Source organism: Tympanuchus pallidicinctus, unplaced genomic scaffold (genome assembly GCF_026119805.1).
Source record: "Tympanuchus pallidicinctus isolate F22 unplaced genomic scaffold, pur_lepc_1.0 scaffold8, whole genome shotgun sequence".
Taxonomy (NCBI): Eukaryota; Metazoa; Chordata; class Aves; order Galliformes; family Phasianidae; genus Tympanuchus; species Tympanuchus pallidicinctus.
In genome coordinates, this window is record NW_026294802.1 from 52,641,646 (window position 1) to 52,661,536 (window position 19,891).

The 19,891-nt window shown below is 52.5% G+C and overlaps 2 protein-coding genes and 1 long non-coding RNA gene across 4 annotated transcripts; 2 read left to right on the plus strand and 1 right to left on the minus strand.

Annotated features, from left to right (window-relative positions):
* Nucleotides 1-949: 949 nt before the first annotated feature.
* CACFD1 (calcium channel flower domain containing 1) lies at nt 950-10,759 on the plus strand. 2 transcript variants are annotated; one of them, XM_052668679.1, is made up of 5 exons: nt 950-1,348; nt 5,341-5,413; nt 5,783-5,908; nt 5,992-6,099; nt 6,502-10,759. In XM_052668679.1, exons 1-5 carry the CDS (start codon nt 1,225-1,227, stop codon nt 6,593-6,595), a joined length of 525 nt encoding a protein of 174 aa, XP_052524639.1. In that variant the 5' UTR covers nt 950-1,224; the 3' UTR covers nt 6,596-10,759. The 2 variants fall into 2 exon arrangements, with proteins under 2 accessions (XP_052524639.1, XP_052524638.1); XM_052668678.1 differs by lacking the exon at nt 950-1,348 and adding an exon at nt 2,730-3,947.
* A 150-nt stretch (nt 10,760-10,909) lies between these two features.
* Nucleotides 10,910-15,262, minus strand: SLC2A6 (solute carrier family 2 member 6). Its single transcript, XM_052668681.1, has 11 exons — nt 15,135-15,262; nt 14,865-15,047; nt 14,309-14,471; nt 14,023-14,229; nt 13,337-13,436; nt 12,900-13,111; nt 12,605-12,757; nt 12,349-12,457; nt 11,966-12,139; nt 11,557-11,702; nt 10,910-11,471 (listed from the first exon to the last, which is right to left on the minus strand). Exons 1-11 carry the CDS (start codon nt 15,260-15,262, stop codon nt 11,304-11,306), a joined length of 1,743 nt encoding a protein of 580 aa, XP_052524641.1. The 3' UTR covers nt 10,910-11,303.
* Nucleotides 15,047-18,931, plus strand: LOC128073607 (uncharacterized). The gene is made up of 4 exons (XR_008202792.1): nt 15,047-15,624; nt 17,035-17,108; nt 17,525-17,594; nt 18,342-18,931. It is a non-coding gene; the product is annotated as an uncharacterized LOC128073607 (long non-coding RNA).
* Nucleotides 18,932-19,891: the final 960 nt, after the last annotated feature.

Below are 19,891 nucleotides of genomic sequence, written 5' to 3' on the forward strand. Positions count from 1 at the left end.
AGCAGATGGGATCTGTCTTCCCCCTCTGCTCTGGATCCCAAGCCTCATTACTGTTTATTGTTCCAGATCAACTATGCAGAGTTTCTGCTCTGCAGAGATGGGCTCTGATCACTGGCTGTGTGCTCCATGTTAATTTGCAAAATGTGCAGCTGTTGCCTTGATAATTTAAGAGAATTAATGCTGCCTCACTGTACCAGCTGTTTGGATACCAGCACGTTGCCAACTGGGACATCTCGGATATGCAAAGTCCTACTTCAGCTCCCAGTTTCTAGAGCAAAAACCCAACTCCATTCAGCTTAAGGGGAGTGGTTCTGTCTTGCCTTGAGGGCACAATTTCTGTAACAGTATTCACATTAAATTCATGTTTGTTCAAAAAATCATATTTCTCTTTGCTTGTAGATGGATAACATCTAGTGGTTAGAAAGGGGAGGCAGGACCTGGAGCTGGCTTCTGCTACTGGCTTTACTGTGTGACATCAGGCCAAATCACTTCACTTTCTCCCAAAGCAAAAGCTCGATCCTCAGAGGGGTGAAAGGGAGTGAAGCTGGAGGTAAGAGCAGAGCACAGACTGCTGTGTGCTCACGCTGGCCGCACAGCTGAGGCACACGGTGCAACAGACAGGGGCAACTTTCAGAAATGAGGCACCTTCACCACCTCCCTCTGTGATGCGGGGAAAGGAGCTGCATTATCAGCCCAGACCAAACTTCCGTGCAGTGGTTTGTGTGTCCAGAGCTTCCCCTGATGGCTGGCAGGAGATGCTGGGGCTCACTGCCGCTGCATTCCCATGCACTCCTCTGCCCTTGCCCTGCACAGAGCGGCCGCCCCAAGCAATCCAGCTCCCAGCACAGTGTGCGTGCCGCCCAGGCTGCTGCTTCCAATGAATATGCACACGCGGGCTCTGCCCACTGGCTTTTTAATGAGTGTGACATCAAAGCCCTCCCTGCTGGAGGAGGGGACCCACAATGCAATAGGCAGGGAGACGTGGAGGCTGCTCCCACGGCCGCTGGCATCGCTGCTGCGGTCAGAAACCCTCTATTGTCAGCCCTGGGGGGCCCGGCCCTGTATGGGGGTTCGAGGAGAGGTCCAGCAGCAGCAGGGCTGGGTTAGGGGCCATCTCTTGGTCCTGCTGGCCGGGGGGGTGTCACCTAGAAGGGCATCCTGTGCTGCTGGGGCTCAGGTGGGGAGCGGGGAGCTGCCCTTTGACCCCCCAGCAGCAGTGAGGCCATGAGCTCTCAGGATGAGCAGTTCCAAGCAGCAGCCCCTGAGCCAGCATCTTCCTCCGCTGATGATGGCATGACCTGGTGGTACAGGTGGCTCTGCAGGATTGCCGGGGTCATCGGGGGCGTGTGTAAGTATCCCCTCTTACAGCCAGCAGTTCCCCATTGGCTCTGCTCATGCATGCAAAAGCGTAAGTCGGGGGTCATGCTGCTGGTCGTTGGGTTAGGTTTGTGCATGGGGAGGCGGGCCAAGGAATGGTAATCTGGGATTGCAGGTTTGTAACTTCTCTACACGTGTATTTTGCTGTGTTTTGGGCAGAAGGAAGAGCTGTGGGCATGTCTGAAGCAGGGTGATTTTAGTTTGTGCATGAGTGATGTGCTTTGTGCTTGCTGAACTTGCTGAACTTCGGCACCTGGGAGAAGGGACGTCACTGGGGGGATCTGCAAATCCTCGAGTTTATTCTTGGATAAAAATCATCTCCCATCACCGGGAGCGATGGGAGCAGCAGCCAAGCCCTGGTCCTGTGGGAGGGCTGTGGGCAGAGAAAGCAGACAAAGATTTTACGGCGAGCACCAGGCTCAGCAGGGTCAGGTGCAGGGCTTGAACTGGGGCCACAGCGTTTGATTCATCCTATTGGGCTGTCAGGTGTTTGCGTGTTCCTTCCACTTATTTTCTTTCTCTGTTCTGAGTGTCAGAGCATGTTTCCCGTTACTCCTGCTGTTTATCACAGGGGCCCTGGCTGTGTTTTCTGAAGGCAAGTAACAAACTTGGTTTGCACTGTTTGTTTTTTTAAGGGGTTTAGTCTTGGACATGCAGAAGACAGGAGACAGTGCACAGCGAAGCGAATTGGCTGGCTGGGAATTACCTGGTGCTGATGAAAATTTTCCCAGAGAAAGAGTTTTTGCACCTTTGCCAGGAATCAGCTGTGCTCTGTGAGGAGATTAATAGCTCTTAAAAGTAGGAGGGACTGTTATGACTGCTTAGTCTGATCTCCTGCAGAGCGCAGGATGGAGAACTTCTTCTGCTTTGGGTCCATGACTCGAGTGTTAAAACAAGAGTGTTTCTCAGCCAGTACTGTCAGCCCAGATCTGTTCCCTCTGCTGCAGTGTTTTGGCTGATCCTGACCTCCTCTGTGCCTTGCCACCTGATGGAGCCAGGCCCTGGGGTTTGTTACCCAGCCCTGTACCCTGAGGCATCTCCACGCAGCCTCCTGTGGTCCTTTGTGGTCTGTGTTATATCTGAGGTGTTGAAAGAGGCATGAAAAGATTTTGCAGGGCCGCTGTTAGCAGGTGAAACACACTGGCTGTGGGCACCGTGGCTGTGGAGGAGGCCCCTCCAGCCCCACATCAGTAATGGAGGCAGGAGGCTGGATAGGACACGTTGGAGGGCAGCTTCCAGAGCAGCAGCTTTGCCATGGGCTGGGGTTGCAACCAGAATCTTATCACCCTTCGTGTGGCCTTTTCCCTCGTGGGGTGAGGATGGGGGGTGAGGAGCCCAAGATGGCGGCTCCTCGTGTGCCAGAGCAGCTCAACCCTGGCTTAGCAGCAGCACAGCGCTTTGAAATCATTTTTTCCCCCCTCTATCTTCAGCTTTCGAAGCAGCTGAGTTATGCTTGGATTCTTTTCACAACCTTTTGTTCACAACTACGCCAAACTCCTGGCTTGTTTTCTAGGAGTTTTACATCTGTGGGTGTTTCTGGGCGAAGCAACCATCCACAGGGCTGCCAGTAGTTCAGGGCATCAGGAACCTCCACCAGGGCTGTCCAGACCATGGCAGCTGTGGATATGGCTGCTGTTAGGAGCAGGGAAATGGATGCCATGGAAGAAAGCAATCCTGCAGTGCAGACTGCAACACGCTCCTTGTTCGGGTCACCTTGCTGGAGCTGGACAGCTGGATCAAGGAGCAGATAACAGCTTGCGAGGTTGCACTTTGCCTCTTGTTTCTCCGAAGGAACAGAACTCATTTACGAGGAGTTTGGGCAGTTGGATTGTGGCTGCTGCAGAGCTGGGATGTTTCTTACAGAATGAAAAATTCCCTGCAGGAAGGATGAGAAACTTCGTTAGCAGTGGGAGGCAACGCCTGGTGCTTGCAAACACCTGTGGCCCACAGGATCAAGTCAGGAAGGTGCAGGGACTGGAGCAGGAACAAGGCAAACATTGGATCTGCTGCTGGCTCCTGCACAGACTGCTTGGTGACCTTGGCCGAGTCCCTTCTCCCCCTTCTGTTCCCGTTTGTAAAAGGATGAGAGTCTGTGGCTTTTGTAAAATGCTCCAGGAGCAAAAATAGAGTTGCACTGAAGACAGTGACCAGCTGCTTGCAATGAATAGAGTCTTTGTGGGGGGTATTCTTTTTTTTTCTTTTTTTTTTCTTCCTCGTTTTAGCTCCCAGTTATTTGTTTTCCCCCAGGGCTTTCGGGATGGGACGGCTGTTAAACAAATGGCAGGACTGTCTTCCATAGCTTACGTGCCATCGAGCATTATCTAAATTTTATGTCTCTTCTGAGCCTTTGTTTTATGAGAAGAAGTCACTGAGCTGGCAGCTCTGTCCCCTTTTGGCTATGGAGGCAGGAGCTGATTCCGCCCAGCAGGACCAGGAAGTGCCAGCCTGCTGCAGGATGTGTTGTGCTGCAAAGGAGAGCCAAGGTCACCAAATCATTATCTCTGGCTGTTGGCAACCACCATCGAGTGCAGCGTTCCTGTGCTTGCAAAGCTCTGACTCCTTCCTCTCTGGTTGGTGTTTGTGCTGACATAGGGGCTTGCTCGGCTTAGGCTTGCTGGGTCCATTGGCAAATAGATTTGAGCTCTTAGCTGGGGTTCCTGCAAGGACCTTATTGCTCAGGGGGTTGTTTTGGGATGTTTGGGGACAAAACAGGGCTGATTGGCTAGATAAAAAAGAAAGGACTAAGGACAAAACTCCCGAGCTCTCCTTCCATGAGCATCCAAGGGTTCGTTGATCAGAGAGAAGAGTTATAAAACTCCACGTGTTGTTGCTGCTCCCTGCTTGCTTGCTTTTCCAACTCTCGAGCTGTTTGCATGTGTGACTGTGAGCAGATCATCCCAACCTCGTGCCACAGTTTCCCCTTGCAGTGTGGGGACACTGACACTGTCCCTTTGTGATGGGAGGATGAAAGATGCTGTTGGAGCATGGCTGGCAGCGTGCTCTCTGGCATTTGTGCTCTGTTAGAACCTTGCTCTTGCAGGACTCCCTGAGTTCTATGGGGTAGACCTAAGAATCCTTTAAAAAATAAGAGTTGTGTTGTTGTTTTGCAGAAATAGGAGTCTGCTTGCTTGTGGGATGACCTCACACTGGTCATGTCCGAGGCATGCAGCTCTGTTTCTCAGTATGGTATATAAGGGAACCTTGAGGATTCAGCAATGACTGCTTAGAAGAAATCTTGCAAACATGTGCCAGGCATGTGAAGGTCAGAACCGCTCAGAGCAGCCTCGCACAGGGATTCCCTTAGCAAAACACATGTGAACATAAACTTCCTGCATCCAGGCTGCTCTCCTTCTCAGAGACATGCTGCTTGGTCTCTTCATTATTCAGCTCCACATCCCAGGAAAGCTTAAAGGCTGTAAGATTTTAGCTGGTGTTTTGTGCTGTGCTGTTGTTTACTGGGGAATCAGGTTCCTGGGTGAGCAGCCATATCAAGTGCAGGGAACGCTTTGCAAGTTTAATGAGGGAGGAGGCAGGTGTGTGGATGCTGCTGGCTGGTTCCCCTCCTTGCATTACAAATTCAGGAGCACAGAGCTATTTTGAGCCTTGCTTTAGTCAGCATCCACTTCCATTTGAATACGTGGAGACCCAGACTTGGCATTTTTTGGCCCATCTCTAGTAGTGAGGCACAAAACTAGGAGATTGTGGCTGTGATGGGGTTCACCTCTCCTTTTCTGTTTTCAGTCCTAACACCTCGGTGCTGCAAGTCTTTTTTTTTATTATATTTTTTCCTGAGTTTTTCCCTGTGCTGCTCAGACATGTGTGCCTGCAGGGTCCTCTTTCTTCATCCTGGGACAAAGCAGGAATTCCTTTGCACAGAAAACCCTATCTTGCAGAGGTGACAGCCTGATCTCACTGCACACTGGGTTGCTCTTTGTGTCAATGAAAGTCTCTGTTCTTTCCCAGCCTGTGCTGTTGCTGGTCTCTGGAACTGTGTTACCATCAACCCACTGAACATTGCAGCCGGTGTGTGGATGATGTAAGTGGAGTTTCTGTTCTTTTTTACCACTGGGAGGGAGGTTCTGTCCATTGGGCTCTATGAACTGAGGCATGAGGAGCTGGGGTGAAATGCTGCTATCTGTGAATCACTGGGTCTTGTTTGACTAGCTGGGTGGAGACAGGGTGTTTTTCTTTTATTCATAGCCCTGTCTATTCCCTACCCCCTTCCCCACCCCTTTTATGGCTGGAATCTAGGATCAAGGTTTGGGAATTATCAAGAATGGGAGAGAATGAAGCAGGTTCCAGCCCTGCCACACTCTTCTGCGTACTGTAGAGCATCAGTGGGACTGGGGGCTGGCTGGCTGACCCCATTCCAGGCAGCACTAACTCTCATGTGCTCTCCCTGGAGGCTGAACGCCTTCGTCCTGTTCCTGTGTGAGGCTCCATTCTGCTGCCAGTTCATCGAGTTCGCCAACGCCGTGTCTGCGAGGGCAGACAAGCTGCGGGCCTGGCAGAAAGCTGCTTTCTACTGCGGGTGAGGATGCTGCCAGGGCTGTTGTGCTGGGTGTGTGGGGTGCTGTGTCCCCATGCCACCCCAGGGCTGTGTCTCTCTTCCAGGATGGCCGTGTTCCCTGTCATTCTCAGCCTGACGCTCACCACGCTCTTTGGAAATGCCATTGCGTTTGCGACCGGGGTGCTTTATGGCCTGTCAGCTCTTGGCAAGAAGTAAGAAAGATTTGCTTGCTTGAGGAGGGGACCTCCAGTCCTGCCCCATTTGCTGCCCCAGCTCTAAGGAAGGCTGTGCTTTCCTCTTGTATCAACCATGCTTTTGGGTGTGTATGTCCCTGCTGGCGTGTTTTCTCTTCAAACAAAACCCTGTGAAAGAAGGTCTGGGGGTCTGCTGAACCTCTGAGCTTTTCCTTGGGAGCTCAGTGTAGGTTGCCTCAGGAAAACCTTCATGTCCCAACTGGGGTGAGGCTGGGGAGGGCCAGCAAGTCTCATTTCATTCCTGTTGTCACTTGGTATGGAGAGGCCTTGGCACAAGCTGGGAGACATTTGTACTGTGTGCTGCACTGATCTGACAGGTGCCTGGTGCTCATATCACACTGATGTCCCTTCTCTCTGCAGGGGAGATGCCATTTCCTACGCTCGGATCCACCAGCAGCAGAAGCAAATGGATGAAGAGAAGCTCACAGGGTGCCTGGAGGGACAGGCTCTGTGAAGTGCATGAGCCCTGGGTGACCTTTTGGACCCTGAGATGGTGGTGAAGATTTGGGAACCCACTCTGCCCTCCCATCTGCCCGCCCCCTCTCTGTCACTCCATGATTTCCTGGACACTATGGCAACAACTGGAGCTCTCAGGGCTGGGGTGGGCTGTGCCCCCCTCACACACCAGCACTTGGACCTCAGTGCTTTGGCTGCTCCCTCCTCCTGCCACTCAGAACCAAATATCTCATGGTCCTTCTTTTTCTTTCTTTCATTTTTTTTTCTTTTTTGGGCAGAGGTGCTGGCCCTTTGAGTGCTGCTGTACAAGCCTAAATACGTAGCCTTTCTCTGTTTTAATGCCCATCACATTTTGCTGGGGACTGTGTGTGGGCAGCACACTCTCTGGGGACTGCTCTTGCAGCTCCTTGGCTCCAGAGGTCTCATGCCCAGGGTGCTGCTGCACATTACACATTTAATGCAGCACACTCTGGTGTGGCTCTTTCCGGGCGTAAAACAAGAATGCAGTGTTTAGCAGTACCTGCTGATGCTTGCACTTGGTGTTTTTCATCATGCAGGTTTTAATATGGGTCCAGTTAGGTCAGACATTGGAGGCATCTTTGCACAGTAAAGGACTTCCAGCAAAAAAAAAAAAAAGCCAAGCATGAAGACAGTGATGCCTCCAGAGGAGAGAAGCACAGTCTGCCCTTTCTCTGGATACAGCTTCAGGCAGATAATGCAATTTACTTGAATTATACGCATTAATTATGTAATCTTAATAAGGGTACTTTTCTTCAGCTGCACTCTTTTACTGGGCAAGAAGAGAAGCAAGGCTGAAAAGGCATTGTGTTGCTTGAGGCAAATGGAGGCTGTTTGCAGGTGGGATGGTTGCTAATGTGCAAGTGAGTCCCCTCTGAGCCCAGACAGACACTGCTCTGTTCTCTCACTTCCTGTGTCTGCTCCTGCAGTCTGTTCTGAGCGTGGGACCAGCCCTTGGCTTCTGTCTGTACAGCCTTTCTCATTGAGCTCATGCTTTTTTGCATCAACCCGGGCTGGTTTTTGTATGGGAAGGAGGCAAATCCTTGCTTTGCAAACAGGAAAATCCCATTTTTGTGGGGTGCTGCTTTATTCCAAGCACCATCAGCACTGCTGATTCTGTTTGCTTTGTTTGAGACCGAACAGAGCTGCTCATCGGGTCCAGATCCCCCACCTCTCATCACAGTTTCTTTTGGGGGATGGGAGGGGAAGGGTTTATTTATTTGTTTTTACTTGATTGCCATCTGTTTTACTTAGAAGGGAGAATAATTTATTTCTGCTTATTTAAGTATTTTGATGAGACTCGTCAGAGTGCATCATCTCATTTCAGGGGTCTCTGGAAAGCGTGCTGTCCTTCCTTTGATCCCTTTGTCTGATTGCAGTGACAGGAGATGGCTCTCCTTGCTGAGCCTGGTGCTCAGTGGAAATAGGCAGCAGCTCTGGCCCTACGCCTGCTGCCTGCTGGCACCTCAGGATCCCCTTTGTGTTACTGGGGTGCCGGGGTATGGGGTCACCCTGCAATTTGGGAGAGCTGCTGCTGGAGGGCACTGGTGCATGTGGGTATTGCAGCAGGAGCAGTGCTGTCCCAGGAGGCCGGGGGGTTAAGCTGTCAGCGACTGCTCCTTGTTGGTTCTTTGCTGGAGTTCAAGGAGGTGTGAAGATTTGCACCAGGCAGGAATCTGGTGCGAGTTGATTTGCACATGCAGGGCCTTGCTGGGCAGCTGCTTTGTGCTAAGCCCTTTCCCCCCGGGCCTCTGTGCTGTATTTGCTCTGACACCAGCTTGTCTGGGGTTCAGAACTGGCAGCCCAGATGCAACGTGGTTTAATAAAAGTTTTGCTGTTTCAGAGCCCCCCAGCTCTGGGCTGGTCCTTTGGCTGTGTGCAGTATGTGGAGTGTTGGCTTTCTGTCTGTGTGTGTGTGCAGGGACTGCAAACTGCCATGCTGCCTTTGCTGTGAGGGGAGTGCAGGGACCCCTGTTCGTAGCCAAGGCCTCTCTGCTCCTTGCATCCATGTGCAGCATCGTGGAGTGGTTGCAGAGCAGCACCCTGCCCAATGGGCAGAGCACCCACATTTGATTTCAGGGGCTTTTCAGTAGTTTAGTAGCATTTGGTAGAAGAACATTGCAGACAGAGGCAGCAGTATCAGGGTGAGCACATCTGCAGTGGGTGCTCCTGGGAGCTGTTGCTGGCTGTGGTGCAGCAGAACACAAACCAGGTGCTGCTCTTGCTGTGGCCACAGCCTGGTGGAGTCTGCATGCTGCACCCATGGCTTTCAGGAGTGGTGGAGTGTTAATGGATGGTTTCTCCTCAGTGTTGGGTGAGAGGCTGTTTTTTAGTGGCAATAGGAAGACTTTTAGAGTAGTAGTATCACAGTAGTTAGCGTGCCCATTCACAGTGCATGGTGGTTATTAGTTGTGTTTAGAGGCACCATTAGGGTGCTTGGAGCTGTGCAAGAATGAAGGAAGTGAAAAGCACCACTGCAGTGATTTGGCAGGCTCAGCTCAGTGCAGGTAAGGGGCATCCATGGGTGAGGTACTGCTTGCCAGGTCTCGGAGAGGACTTTGAGGGGAGGATGGGACAGAAATTTTGTTACCTGAGACCTCAGGAGCAGGTGATACATTGACTGCAGTGAGTATGGAAAGACAGCTGGGTACTGGCAATAAATACGCACTTGGAAATGGACTGTTACAGCATTCCTGTCTGAGCTGTGCACTTCTCTTACCAAGCACATTTATACAGCGTGCAACTGCTCCATTTAGTCACAAAAAGTGCTGCAGTTGTGCATTATGCTCCAGGTTCCCAAGGGCTCTCCACTGGGCACGCAAAGAGCAGAACCTCTCGTTCTGCTGTATGCCCACACCTTGCTGCTCTAAGCAGCAGCTGATTTTGTAACAGCAAATTGATCCTCTGTGTGTGCAGTGAATAAAAAGACCATTCTACCTCTGGAAAGAGCCACTGTGATTTCTCAATCCAAATGCAGCAAAACCCCTCAGACTTTCTGTATGGAAGAAAGAAGGTCACTCAGCAAACACTTCTCCAATGAGGTTCTCTCAGGACCTGGAGAGCCCAACGTCGATTCAAATTTGGGCACTTCCTCCTTTGGCCCTGGGAAGCTCAATTCATCTTTGTCATTTTTTCTTTTTCCTCAGGAGAAAAAACATCCACTGTCTGCAGGGAAAGGTTTCACTGAAGTGAGGATATCGAGACCTGGTCCATAGCCATGTGAGGAGGAGAATGCTGTAGGACAGGGCTGCCAGAGAGCCTGATCTGCTGAAGGTCAGTGGAAACCAGAGGCTCTTGAGATCTCAGGCCATGCACAGAAACAGTAATGCTCCAGCCAGGACTGGACATCTTTCTGGAAATGGGTCTCAGCTGTAAAGGTTGAGTTTAATACTGAAAATGTTGTGTTTTGATTTTGGCCCATCTCTCTTCCTCTGTCCTTGGCTGCTTTAAATTAACCCTCTGATAAAGCACATCTTCCCTTGGGTGAGACGCACCTCCTGCTGCAGGGGATCTAAAAGCAGTTAGTAGTTCTTGAGATCTCATCACATGCTCTGCACTGCCTCCTGATTCCTTGGCAGGAAGGGAGGATACAAGCTTATCCACGACTCTCAGCTCGCCTTGTGCATTTCAGCAGGCTGACAAGTGCTTGGGCAGGTGATCCCCAGGCTCAGGGCATGTAGTTATGTCGTTCTGCCCCTATGGGGAGAGCCAGGTCAGGCAATTCTCAGCAAGGCCAGTTGTTCCTCACAGCCATAACCACCTCTTGCACTGTGCTTTACTTTAAATAAGACCTTAGCCACGCAGGACATCAGGAAAGGGGTAAGAGCAATTTGCTACTATCTATGCAGCTGAAATCTCAAAGTGGTGGAGGTGGAGGCTCTACACACAGCTGTGATGGAGGCAAATCCACCTTCCTTCTTTGTAAAACCCTGGGGAGGGAAGGACCTGCCCCACTACAAAGCATTGTCTGTACTGACCGTGTCTTTCCTGCAGGGAATCACTTGCACTACAGCTGAATGTCTGTCTGTTCCCAGTCTTTGTGCTTTGTCCTGAGTTTTCTTTGTGAACCGTGGTTGGTCTTGTTCATTAGGCTTCTAGTGTAACGTGTTTTTAGAGCAATAAAATGTGGCAGCTTTTTATACAATGTATCGGGCTCTGCCTTTTTGTGAAGACTTCAAGCAGTGAGACTCACCTGGGAGGCAGCAGGAAGCTGCAATTCCCCCCTCACAGCCCTTGCCTGCCTCTCCCATCCCACCTGCAGCTCTTCTCTGCAATTCAAAGCAACGTCTTGCAGTTGGAGGCGAAACAATTTTATTCTTGCAACTACACGCTGAGTGCCTGCCAGGACAGCAGTAGATGTTAACTCTGTTCCAGCCAAAGCCTGGGGCTCTCGGGCTGCCTGGGTGGCTCTGTGTCCACAGCCACACCTGGTATTTTCCAGAACAGCTTCACCTCATGCTGATGCGCTGCCTGGAGAGCCATAGGTAGCGCTGAAGGACTTGGGGTGAGAATATCTTAGAAGCTTCAGCTGGCAATTTCAACATCCAAAGCAATACAGTCACTGCTGCCTGTTCTCTCCCCTTTGTGGGGGAACGCTGTATTTGCAGAGGTCTCCAGGCTCCATCTCTATCAGCACAACCCTTTTCTTTCTGGCCCTTGAGCACATGGCCCGGTGCAGCCAGCAGCTCCTACCTCCTGAATGACCTCAAGAATGATTTCCGACCGGTCCTGAAGAAGGCCTCAATCTGTTCCAGGGATCTCCGTTTGGTTTCTGGAACGCAACAGCCTGTAAATAAAATATTCCCAGCGCAGATGACAGCAAAGAATAGGAACGGCACCTCGAGGCCAAAGGACTCCTGGAAAGTGGGACAGAAAGCGGACGTGAGCTGGTGCAAGAGACTCCAAAGAAGAGATCCTGGATGCCTCTAGGGCTGTACTCACCACAACCCCAAGGAAGAGCTGGGTCAGGGCAAAGGCTGTCACCCAGCTCACGACAACACAGAGGCCTGATGCCACCCCACGGGCTTTCAGAGGGAGGATTTCTGACATCAGCAGCCAGGTGATGGGCCCCCAGCCCATGGCATAGCCTGCAGGGGACAAAGTCGTGAGGCTTCAGAGCCCATTAGGTGAGCACAGCACAATCCCACCTCCATCAGTCCATCATTATTCCCCACCATACACACTCCACCAATCCTGAAAGTGACTGCAGATGCCATCTTAGCCTGCCAGGGAGGTCTGTGTCCCTTTCAACCCCAAGCCCAGATCGCTTTGTTCCTTATCATCTTGTCCAAGAAGAGAAACATGTCCCCAGGCTCATACCCAGCCCTGGGCTCTTGCTCTGTGCACCTACCCATTATGAAGAACATGGCAGCCAGGAGGGGGATGAGGGTGACGTAGTGGATGGGCTCAGCAGGAGGGTTGGCAACGCTCCCCAGGGTCCTGTTGGCAGTGGTGCTGTTCTCAGAAGATGGCACAAAGTGGATGTAGAGCCCCATGGTCAGGTTGGAGGCCAACATGACTCCAGCTGTGGAGAGATGCAACAGCGCAGAAGGATGAAAGGGAGAGCAATCTGTGTGACGGTTCTGGATGTGATGCTCTGGAGCTGAGCTTTTGCCAAAGGGAAAACACCCTTCCACAGTCCTGCATGGTGAAAGTCTCCACTCCTGCACGTTTACAAAGCCATTGGAAATCCCAAGAGAAAAGATTCCTTTGCACACTCTGAGAGAGACATACCCGATACAAAGAGAAGGATCTTCCTCCCAGCTTTATCCATTGACACAGCAGCGATTGCCACTGAGAACAGCCGTACCAGGCCCACAAGAGCTGCATCATACTCTGGTTTCTGCAACAGCAAAAGTGATGGAGAAGCTGAGATGGGAGACCTGCCAACCAGGTGCTTCAAAACAGGCTGCAGGGTCGGGGTCTTGGATCTGCATGGGACATGGCAGACATCTCTGCTGGCAGGGCACTGGGCTGCACAGGGTCTCACCAGGATGACGGCCATTTTCTTGAATATCGGCTGCAGGTACACGAGGATACAGGTGACACCAGAGAGCTGCTGCAGGAACCTCATCCCCACAGCAATCAGGATGGGCTTGTAGATAAAGGGATCCTTGATCTCAGCACAGGAAATCCGCTGGCTCTGGAGTGGGGGGGGGGGACAATGCCAGAAAGCTGACACATTAGCACAGCTGCAACACGCAAAAAGCAGCTCAGGAGCTGCCCAAAGCAGGCTGGGTTTTTCCATTTTCCTATCTCATGCTGGAGGTGAGGCTGGTCCTCACCTGCTTCCTCACACTGTCCTTAATCTGCTCGTACTCCTGGGCATAGTCTGTGTCCCTGCCCCTCAGCCAGCACAGTGAGCGCAGGGCCTCGTCCTCCTTCCCCTGGGAGAGCAGGAAGCGGGGTGAGTTGGGCATGAAGCAGAGCAGGAGGATCATGGTGAGCACAGGCACTTCCCCTGCCACGGCCAGCCAGCGCCAGTCCAGGAGCAGCCCTGCGGGAGCCAAGTTGGTTGGAAGGAGAATCATAGAATCACTGAGGATGCAAAAAACCTCTAAGATCATCAAGTCCATCCCCAACCTCCACCACAGCCACTAAACTTGTCCCCAGTTGCCTCATCTCCACGATTCTTCAATGCCTCCAGGGGTGGTGACTCCACCACTTCCCTGTGCAAGTGAGGGAACAATCCTGCCTTCCCACTGCACAGCCAGATACTTGCCCAGCACATAGAGGATGAGGGAGCCCAGCACTGCCATGATCTGAGGACACGTGCCCAGCATGCCTCGCACCCCAGGGTGGGAGATCTCAGAGATGTAGACCTGGAGCAGGACAGCACACACTTAGCTGATCTACAGCACACAGCCAGAACGAAGAGAACGTCCCTGCATGTGTCTCACAGTCACACAGCTCAGCTGGGGAATCCCAAACTGCTGGAACACACATCCTTAGAGAGGGGAACATGGAGGGGCTGTTTCTGGCAGTGGGACAGGGAAGCCCCTGCAGCACCCATCCCTGCCCCAGTGTGGGAGGAGTGCTCAGACTCCAGTGACTGGAAAGACACAGCCGAAGGTTGCTCAATCTTTGCCTTCCTCTCTGTATGTGACATGAGGTCAAAGTCTGGTAAATAAGGGAGGGAACAACTCTGTGGAGGAACAGAGCAAGGAACAAGGACCTGCCTGCCTTCCACTTTTTGTGGTCCAGAAAAGCCCACCCAGCAGAATGGGGGCAGATGTGCTGCAAGATCACTACCCTGGGGCATCCCCCCAGCCCCTCTAGCACATCCATCCCCTACGGCACAGACACAGCCCTGAAGCTCTGCTGATGCCTCTGAAGCAGAATGAGGCCCCACCTCATTCAGCTCAGCTCCACCTCGCCTCCCATCACACAGACTCTTAGGACACATACCGGGATGGAGGCAGCCGTCACACCACCGGCGTAGCCTGTAAGCACGCGGCCCAGCAGCAGCATCTCGATGCCCTGAGCACCGGCCATCAGTGCATATCCCACGGCAGAGGGCACAGCTGAGAACATGATGCTGAGCTTGCGGCCCAGGTGGTCATTGAGGAGCATGGCGCTGAGCCCCCCCGCCGCCGCCCCCAGCATGAACACCGACTGCAGGGAGACACAGAGGGGCTTTGGTGGAGCCTGGCTCTCTCTGTATCCCCCCAGTGAAGACGGTCCTGCACCTCACCCCAAACCAGGATGCTCTGTAGCGGTCCAGCCTCAGCGCGGGGTTGGGGTGAGCCTCCAGGACAGGGATCACCGGTGAGGGGTAAACCAGGGCAAAGCCAAAGCTGAAATTCCCCAGCACGGCAGAAAACACTGCCATGTAGAGCCGCTTGTTGTTGAGGCTTCTGGAGGTGGGCAGAGCAAGAAGGATGTGTTGGACATCTCTATGGCACTCGATGGAAGATCCAACTCATTCTGTTGCAGCTTTCCCCCATGGATGCATTTCAGTTGAGCCGGCTGGTTCTCAGCCAGTTCAACAAACAGAAAAGCAGAAGCTGGAAGCGGGCAGCACTGCAATCCCAGAGAGCTCCCTGCCACCACCCCACAGCAGCACCCTGTGCCCCACAGCCCACCTACCCACGGCTCTCCCAGACAGATCCCAGCACCGTGAGCCTCGCACAGGATGAGTTCCCTCTCACCACAGCCATGGGGCCACAGCCAACTCAGAGCTCCCAAACCCCAGATCCAGGTTCATGGCCACCCCACATCCAGCCCCACAGCCGCAGTCTGGCACTTACTGCAGGTACTCCTTGTCCAGCCCCTTTCTGATGCTCTCAGGGAAGGTGTGGTATGAGGAGCTTGATCTCCTCACCAGCGGCTCCCGCACACTCGGCTCCATGGTGGTGGCCATGCAGCTGGTGCCTGCTGTGGTGAAGGCACTGCTGTGCTCAGGGCCGGATGCTCGAGGAGGTTTCAGGGGCCTGAGAGGAAGAAGCAATTGAAAGCGAAAGGGGAGAGGCCACCCAGTGTTGCTTAATCAGGGAAATCTGTGTCTTGTGAGCTCATACCCTGATAAGTTCTGGAGTGGGAACTGGGCTGGGGTAGAGAGGTGGAGGGAGATGATGGTGCTCTGCATGCCTTCACCACACATCTGGCACTTCCTCCTGGGCAGGAAAAAGCCACCAAAATTGAACATTTATGGGCTGATCCTTGCAGGAACTGTTCACCCGAAAGTCCCTTTGCTGAGGTCATGGCACTCCCCTTGAGGAACCAGCAACAGCGGAGGGTTGCTTCTTGAGCTGCCCTTGGAAGGTTTTACAATATAAAACAGAGGAAGGACCAAAAACAGATGGAGGTGAAACCAGGGGATTTGAGGGAGCAGCTGAGGGCAATGATAAGTGCTGATAGAGATGGAGCAGGGAGGGCTCCTGGAGTATTGGGAGCAACTGATGTAGGCTGGCAGTGCCCCCCTGCCCTGAGACCTGCAGCAGCACAGTGCTGGAGTAGCTGTGGTTCCTGAGGGCTGCGTGATACATGCTCGCTCCGTAGGAGAGAGAGGTGAGTATTGGCTTTCTGCAGTGGTTTCTACACCTTAATTCCACATGGGAGCTCTGAGGGTGGTTCGGGAGCTTGCTGCCTCGGCTCAGAGCATTTTCCCTTCCTGCTGTCTGCTTCCCATTCTCCAACAACCAAGCTTTGCATTTAGTGCCTGATTGATGCTGGGGGTTCACAGCTGACTCAGCCACTCGAGACTGTGAATTCCCTGCAGCAAGAAAGGTCGCGTGGGGGGGGAGGGGATGCTGAGACAGTAGGACAGCTCATTCCAAAATTTCCAGGGCTGTGTTGGTCCTCACAGGGCTGCCACAATGGTTTTCAGTGAGCGTGGGATGCTGTCAGCTGCTTTGTGCAAGGCTGTGGTCCTTCACAGGACTGTGGGGGTTAAGAAGTGCTGCTGCTGGTTGCACCATGCAGACTGTAGCAAATCTGCAAGTGCTGCCTTTATGTGCCAATTTAATTCCCACCCCCACAGCCCTGTTTGTGTTTTCTGCTGTTTGGAGCTCTCAGAGCTATGCAGTGTAATGAGGCTGGCAATGGTGGGATGGGGCTGGGACCCCCCCAGGCTTGGGGGTGCGAGGCACCTCCCGGCTAGGTGGCTGCTGCTTGTGGTTACTGCAGAGCTCGTTTAGGATGTGGTGTCTGTCCTAAGCCTGAACTTGGACAGAGGAAAGAGAGGAATGCTCAACCCATCCTCCTCCCTTCTATCTGGGGCAAAAAAAAGCACGTTGGAGAGGAGCCCTGAAGCAGTCGGATCTCTGAAAGGCGAAGTGCTATCCAGTTGCTGTGCAGATTTGTCAACTGCTTCAAGCAGGAAATTACTTCGTGTCTTGAAAACCCTCCAAGCACCTGTAACGCTGTGAGCACGGGGGAGCTGCTGTCTGCTGGCCTGGGCTCGGCGAGCCGGGGCTGAGCTGCTGGGCAGGGCCTGTCCCTCAGTGTCCTTGGAGGTGGGGGTCCCTTGGTGATGTGTTAGGGGTTCTGAGCTCATGTTTGGTGGGCAATGCATGCAGCACTGTGTCTCTCTGTGACTCTCCCCGCATTTCTGTATGTCCTACCAAAGCACAACAAGCAAAAGAAGGTGCTTCTCAACTCTGACGTGCTGTGTATTTGGCCATGGCATGGAGGGGGGGGGGAGTGGGTCTCCAAGCCCTCAAGGTTGGCATGGAGAGGGATGATGTGGCCGTGTTGTGCCAGCAGTGCCAGGGTTGTGTGAAGGGTGATTTGGTGCTGCTGAGAGCTGCTGGCTGCTCGGCTGCAGCGATGCATTGCTCCGACTCAATGAGTTTCTTCCTCCCCCCTCTGACAGCTGTGCGATCGATCACGGCCATGTGCAAAAAAATAAACTGCATCAAAGCCACTTGGCAATTTGACTAACCAAGTTCATAAATTAATTTCTATCCCTTTTGTAAGGGAGAAATCAGTCGCTCCTCGAGGAGATCCGTCTCCATCAGTCAACCAGCTGCATCCCTTCATTAATCTTCCCTGTAAGTCTGGGCTGGTGATTGCTGGGTGGGTATTTGGGGGAGCATTGGTGCGATGTGGAGTTATGGTAGCGAATGGGATCTGTGCAAAACGTGGGTGAATGGCATTTGTGGGCTCCAGGAGCTGCGCTGGGGGACCTGGAAAGAGGTCGGGAGGTGGGGATTTTTGGGGTCGGTACTGTGCTCCATGGAGAGCCCTCCAGGCACAAGTTTGAGGGCTTTGCAACATGGGGTCCTGTGCACCTTGCTCCAAATGGACATTGGTGTCTGCAGCCCCAGCAGGGCTCTTCCAAGCAGACAGATAGAAGTCTGCTCTTCTCTACTCCATCCTTCACCACACTGCACCCCCTTCCTCCCCTCCCTTCAGAAAAATATCAGCACCTTCTCAGGCTGCCATCTGTTTATTTGGTTGGACTCAGAACTTGCTGAAATGTCTTTCGATGGATGAAGCAACGGAGAGTAGAAGAACAGAGCCTGGCAGGCTGCTTGGTGAGTGGAAAATAATTTTTTGGGACATTCTGGAGTTTGAAGCCCTGATGATGGATGTGCATGCAAGAGATGGTAATGGCTTTGTAAGTATCAAAACACAGAGCAAGAGAATAACTCTGCCTAATAGACTGAGGAATGGATGCTGGGCAGGATCTGTTCTGCTGTGACACAGCTGGATGATGGAGTGCTGTGGGCTCGGGAGTTAAACACTGCATTTGTTTAATGTGTTGGAAAAAAAACCCAGGATAAGTAGTTTTGAAAAATATTACATGCTCACTATGAATGTGTTGGAAAATCGTAGCATTGTTAAGGTTGGAAAAGACCTCTAAGATCACCACGTCCAACTGTTAACCCATCACCAGCACACCCAAGCTCACAGTGTTGGGCATGGGGGTTTTGCTGGTTGCTGCACCAAGGAAAGGCTTTGCTGATCCCACTCCTATTTAAGGGGGTTTTTGTGCCCCACTTCCAACCTGGCTGACGTGGAAGCAGGGCTGAGCTGGCAGATGTGGGTGATCCTCAGCATGGGTGCTGCCTTTTATCTGCATCCTGACTGCGAGCAGGATAGGGGCACAGGCTGCCCAGGGACCACAGAGCTGTGGCACTGAGGGAGGTAGCAGTGGGATTGGTGGGCTGGGCTTGGGGATCTGAGAGGACTTTTCCAACCTTCGTGTCTCTGTGATTCTTTGGGGTGATGTTTTGTTTTTTTTTTCCCTGCTTGATGGGTTTTTCTCTGGGTTAATCCAGCACAACTCCTGGAACAGGTGGAAGTGAGATAGCAGATAACAGGACTGCAGGAGTGTCTGCATGGCAGGGTTTTGGGACTGGATGTCTTCCCTCCCAACACCTGGTGGCTTTGTCCAGCTGCAGCCTTGGGAGGACAACCTGCCTGTGTTTGGCTCGTGTCCTTGAGGGCTGAAAACAAAAAACAACAAGAAGAGAAAACTTGCTGTCAGCAATACTCTATATATCCAGAGCTGTGCTAGGGAACCGCCAAGCTTCCTGATACCCTGTGTTGGCTGAGAGGCAATGAGATTAAGGGAAGCATAACTTCCATAAAGAATTTTTTGAAGGTATGTATACATAATGTATATGTGTATGTATTTAAACATAAAGATTTTAGGTATCCAGTTTAATTTACTGAGCTGCTCTGATGGATTCTGAAGTGGTGCCCATTGTGGGGCCAGCATTTGGGGTTTTTGGAGACCCTTCCCTTGCCCGTGGGCATCTTGGGCTGAGCATTTTGGATTGAAGCTGCTCTCTCTGATGGCCCAGGCTGTGTTTCGTTATTCTTTAGGACACAAATCTCCCCCTAAATTCCTGAGAGCTGCTGCCTGCTCTTTCCTTGGCTGTATGCTTTTTTTTTTTTTTTTTTTTTTTTTGCCGTTTAATACAATTTTTTTTCCTTTTTTTTTTTTTTTTTTTTTAAAGGGCAAAACAAAACAGATCATTTCCTCGATTTAATGTGAGCCAATTATGGCTCATGGGCTGTTAACTTCATCACCGCTTCTTCCAAGAAAGACGTTGGGTAAAACGAACCAGCACAGCTCCGCGTGCGCCCGGCAAAGCCTCAGCCCTGGCCATTTATCCCCGCGGATGGAAAAAAGCTAAAGCCTATGTCACACAAATGCCCTCTAAAGTATCCAACCACTTGTTGTACATCTGCTGACGGATACCAACTGGAAAGGAGATTAGCGCTCAGACTCCCGCGCTGGGCTGTCTGCTGCTCCTAATGAGGACCAGATTGCAGCCCCCGCCGGCGCTGCACCTCCAGCGGATGGCGGGATGGGGAGGTGCCAGGGCGCGTGCCAGCAGCGTGGAACCGTGTGGGCTGCGGGACGGGGCTGGTGCTGCTGGGACCCGCAGTGGGGCTGGGGGTGGCATGGGGTGCTGGGGATGCTCCGAGGAGCGCAGGAGCTGCGCTTGGCCTTGTGCACATTCACCCCAGCTTGGGGGCGGTGGCATTTCCAGACAGATTGCTGCATCCCTCCTCTCTGGACGCCACCAGCTTGGGGCCAGCACTCAGCCGGGGTGTTATCCCACAGCAGCATCACATGGGATGCGTTGCCTGTCATCCCGCATGCTATCTCCCACCCTGCTTCTCCTCGGGAATTAAAGCGCTTTATGGCACTAAACTAAAAGCAATGGGGGCCGTGTCCAGGGCTGTCCCCAGCTGTCCCACATCCCAAACCACCTCCACCTACTGGGGGCTGTGAGCAGCACGGCGCTGTGCCCGCCGCCGTCTCCTGAAGTGCTCCGTCTCCTGGCTGAGGGCCAGTGCAGGAATGTTAACGTTT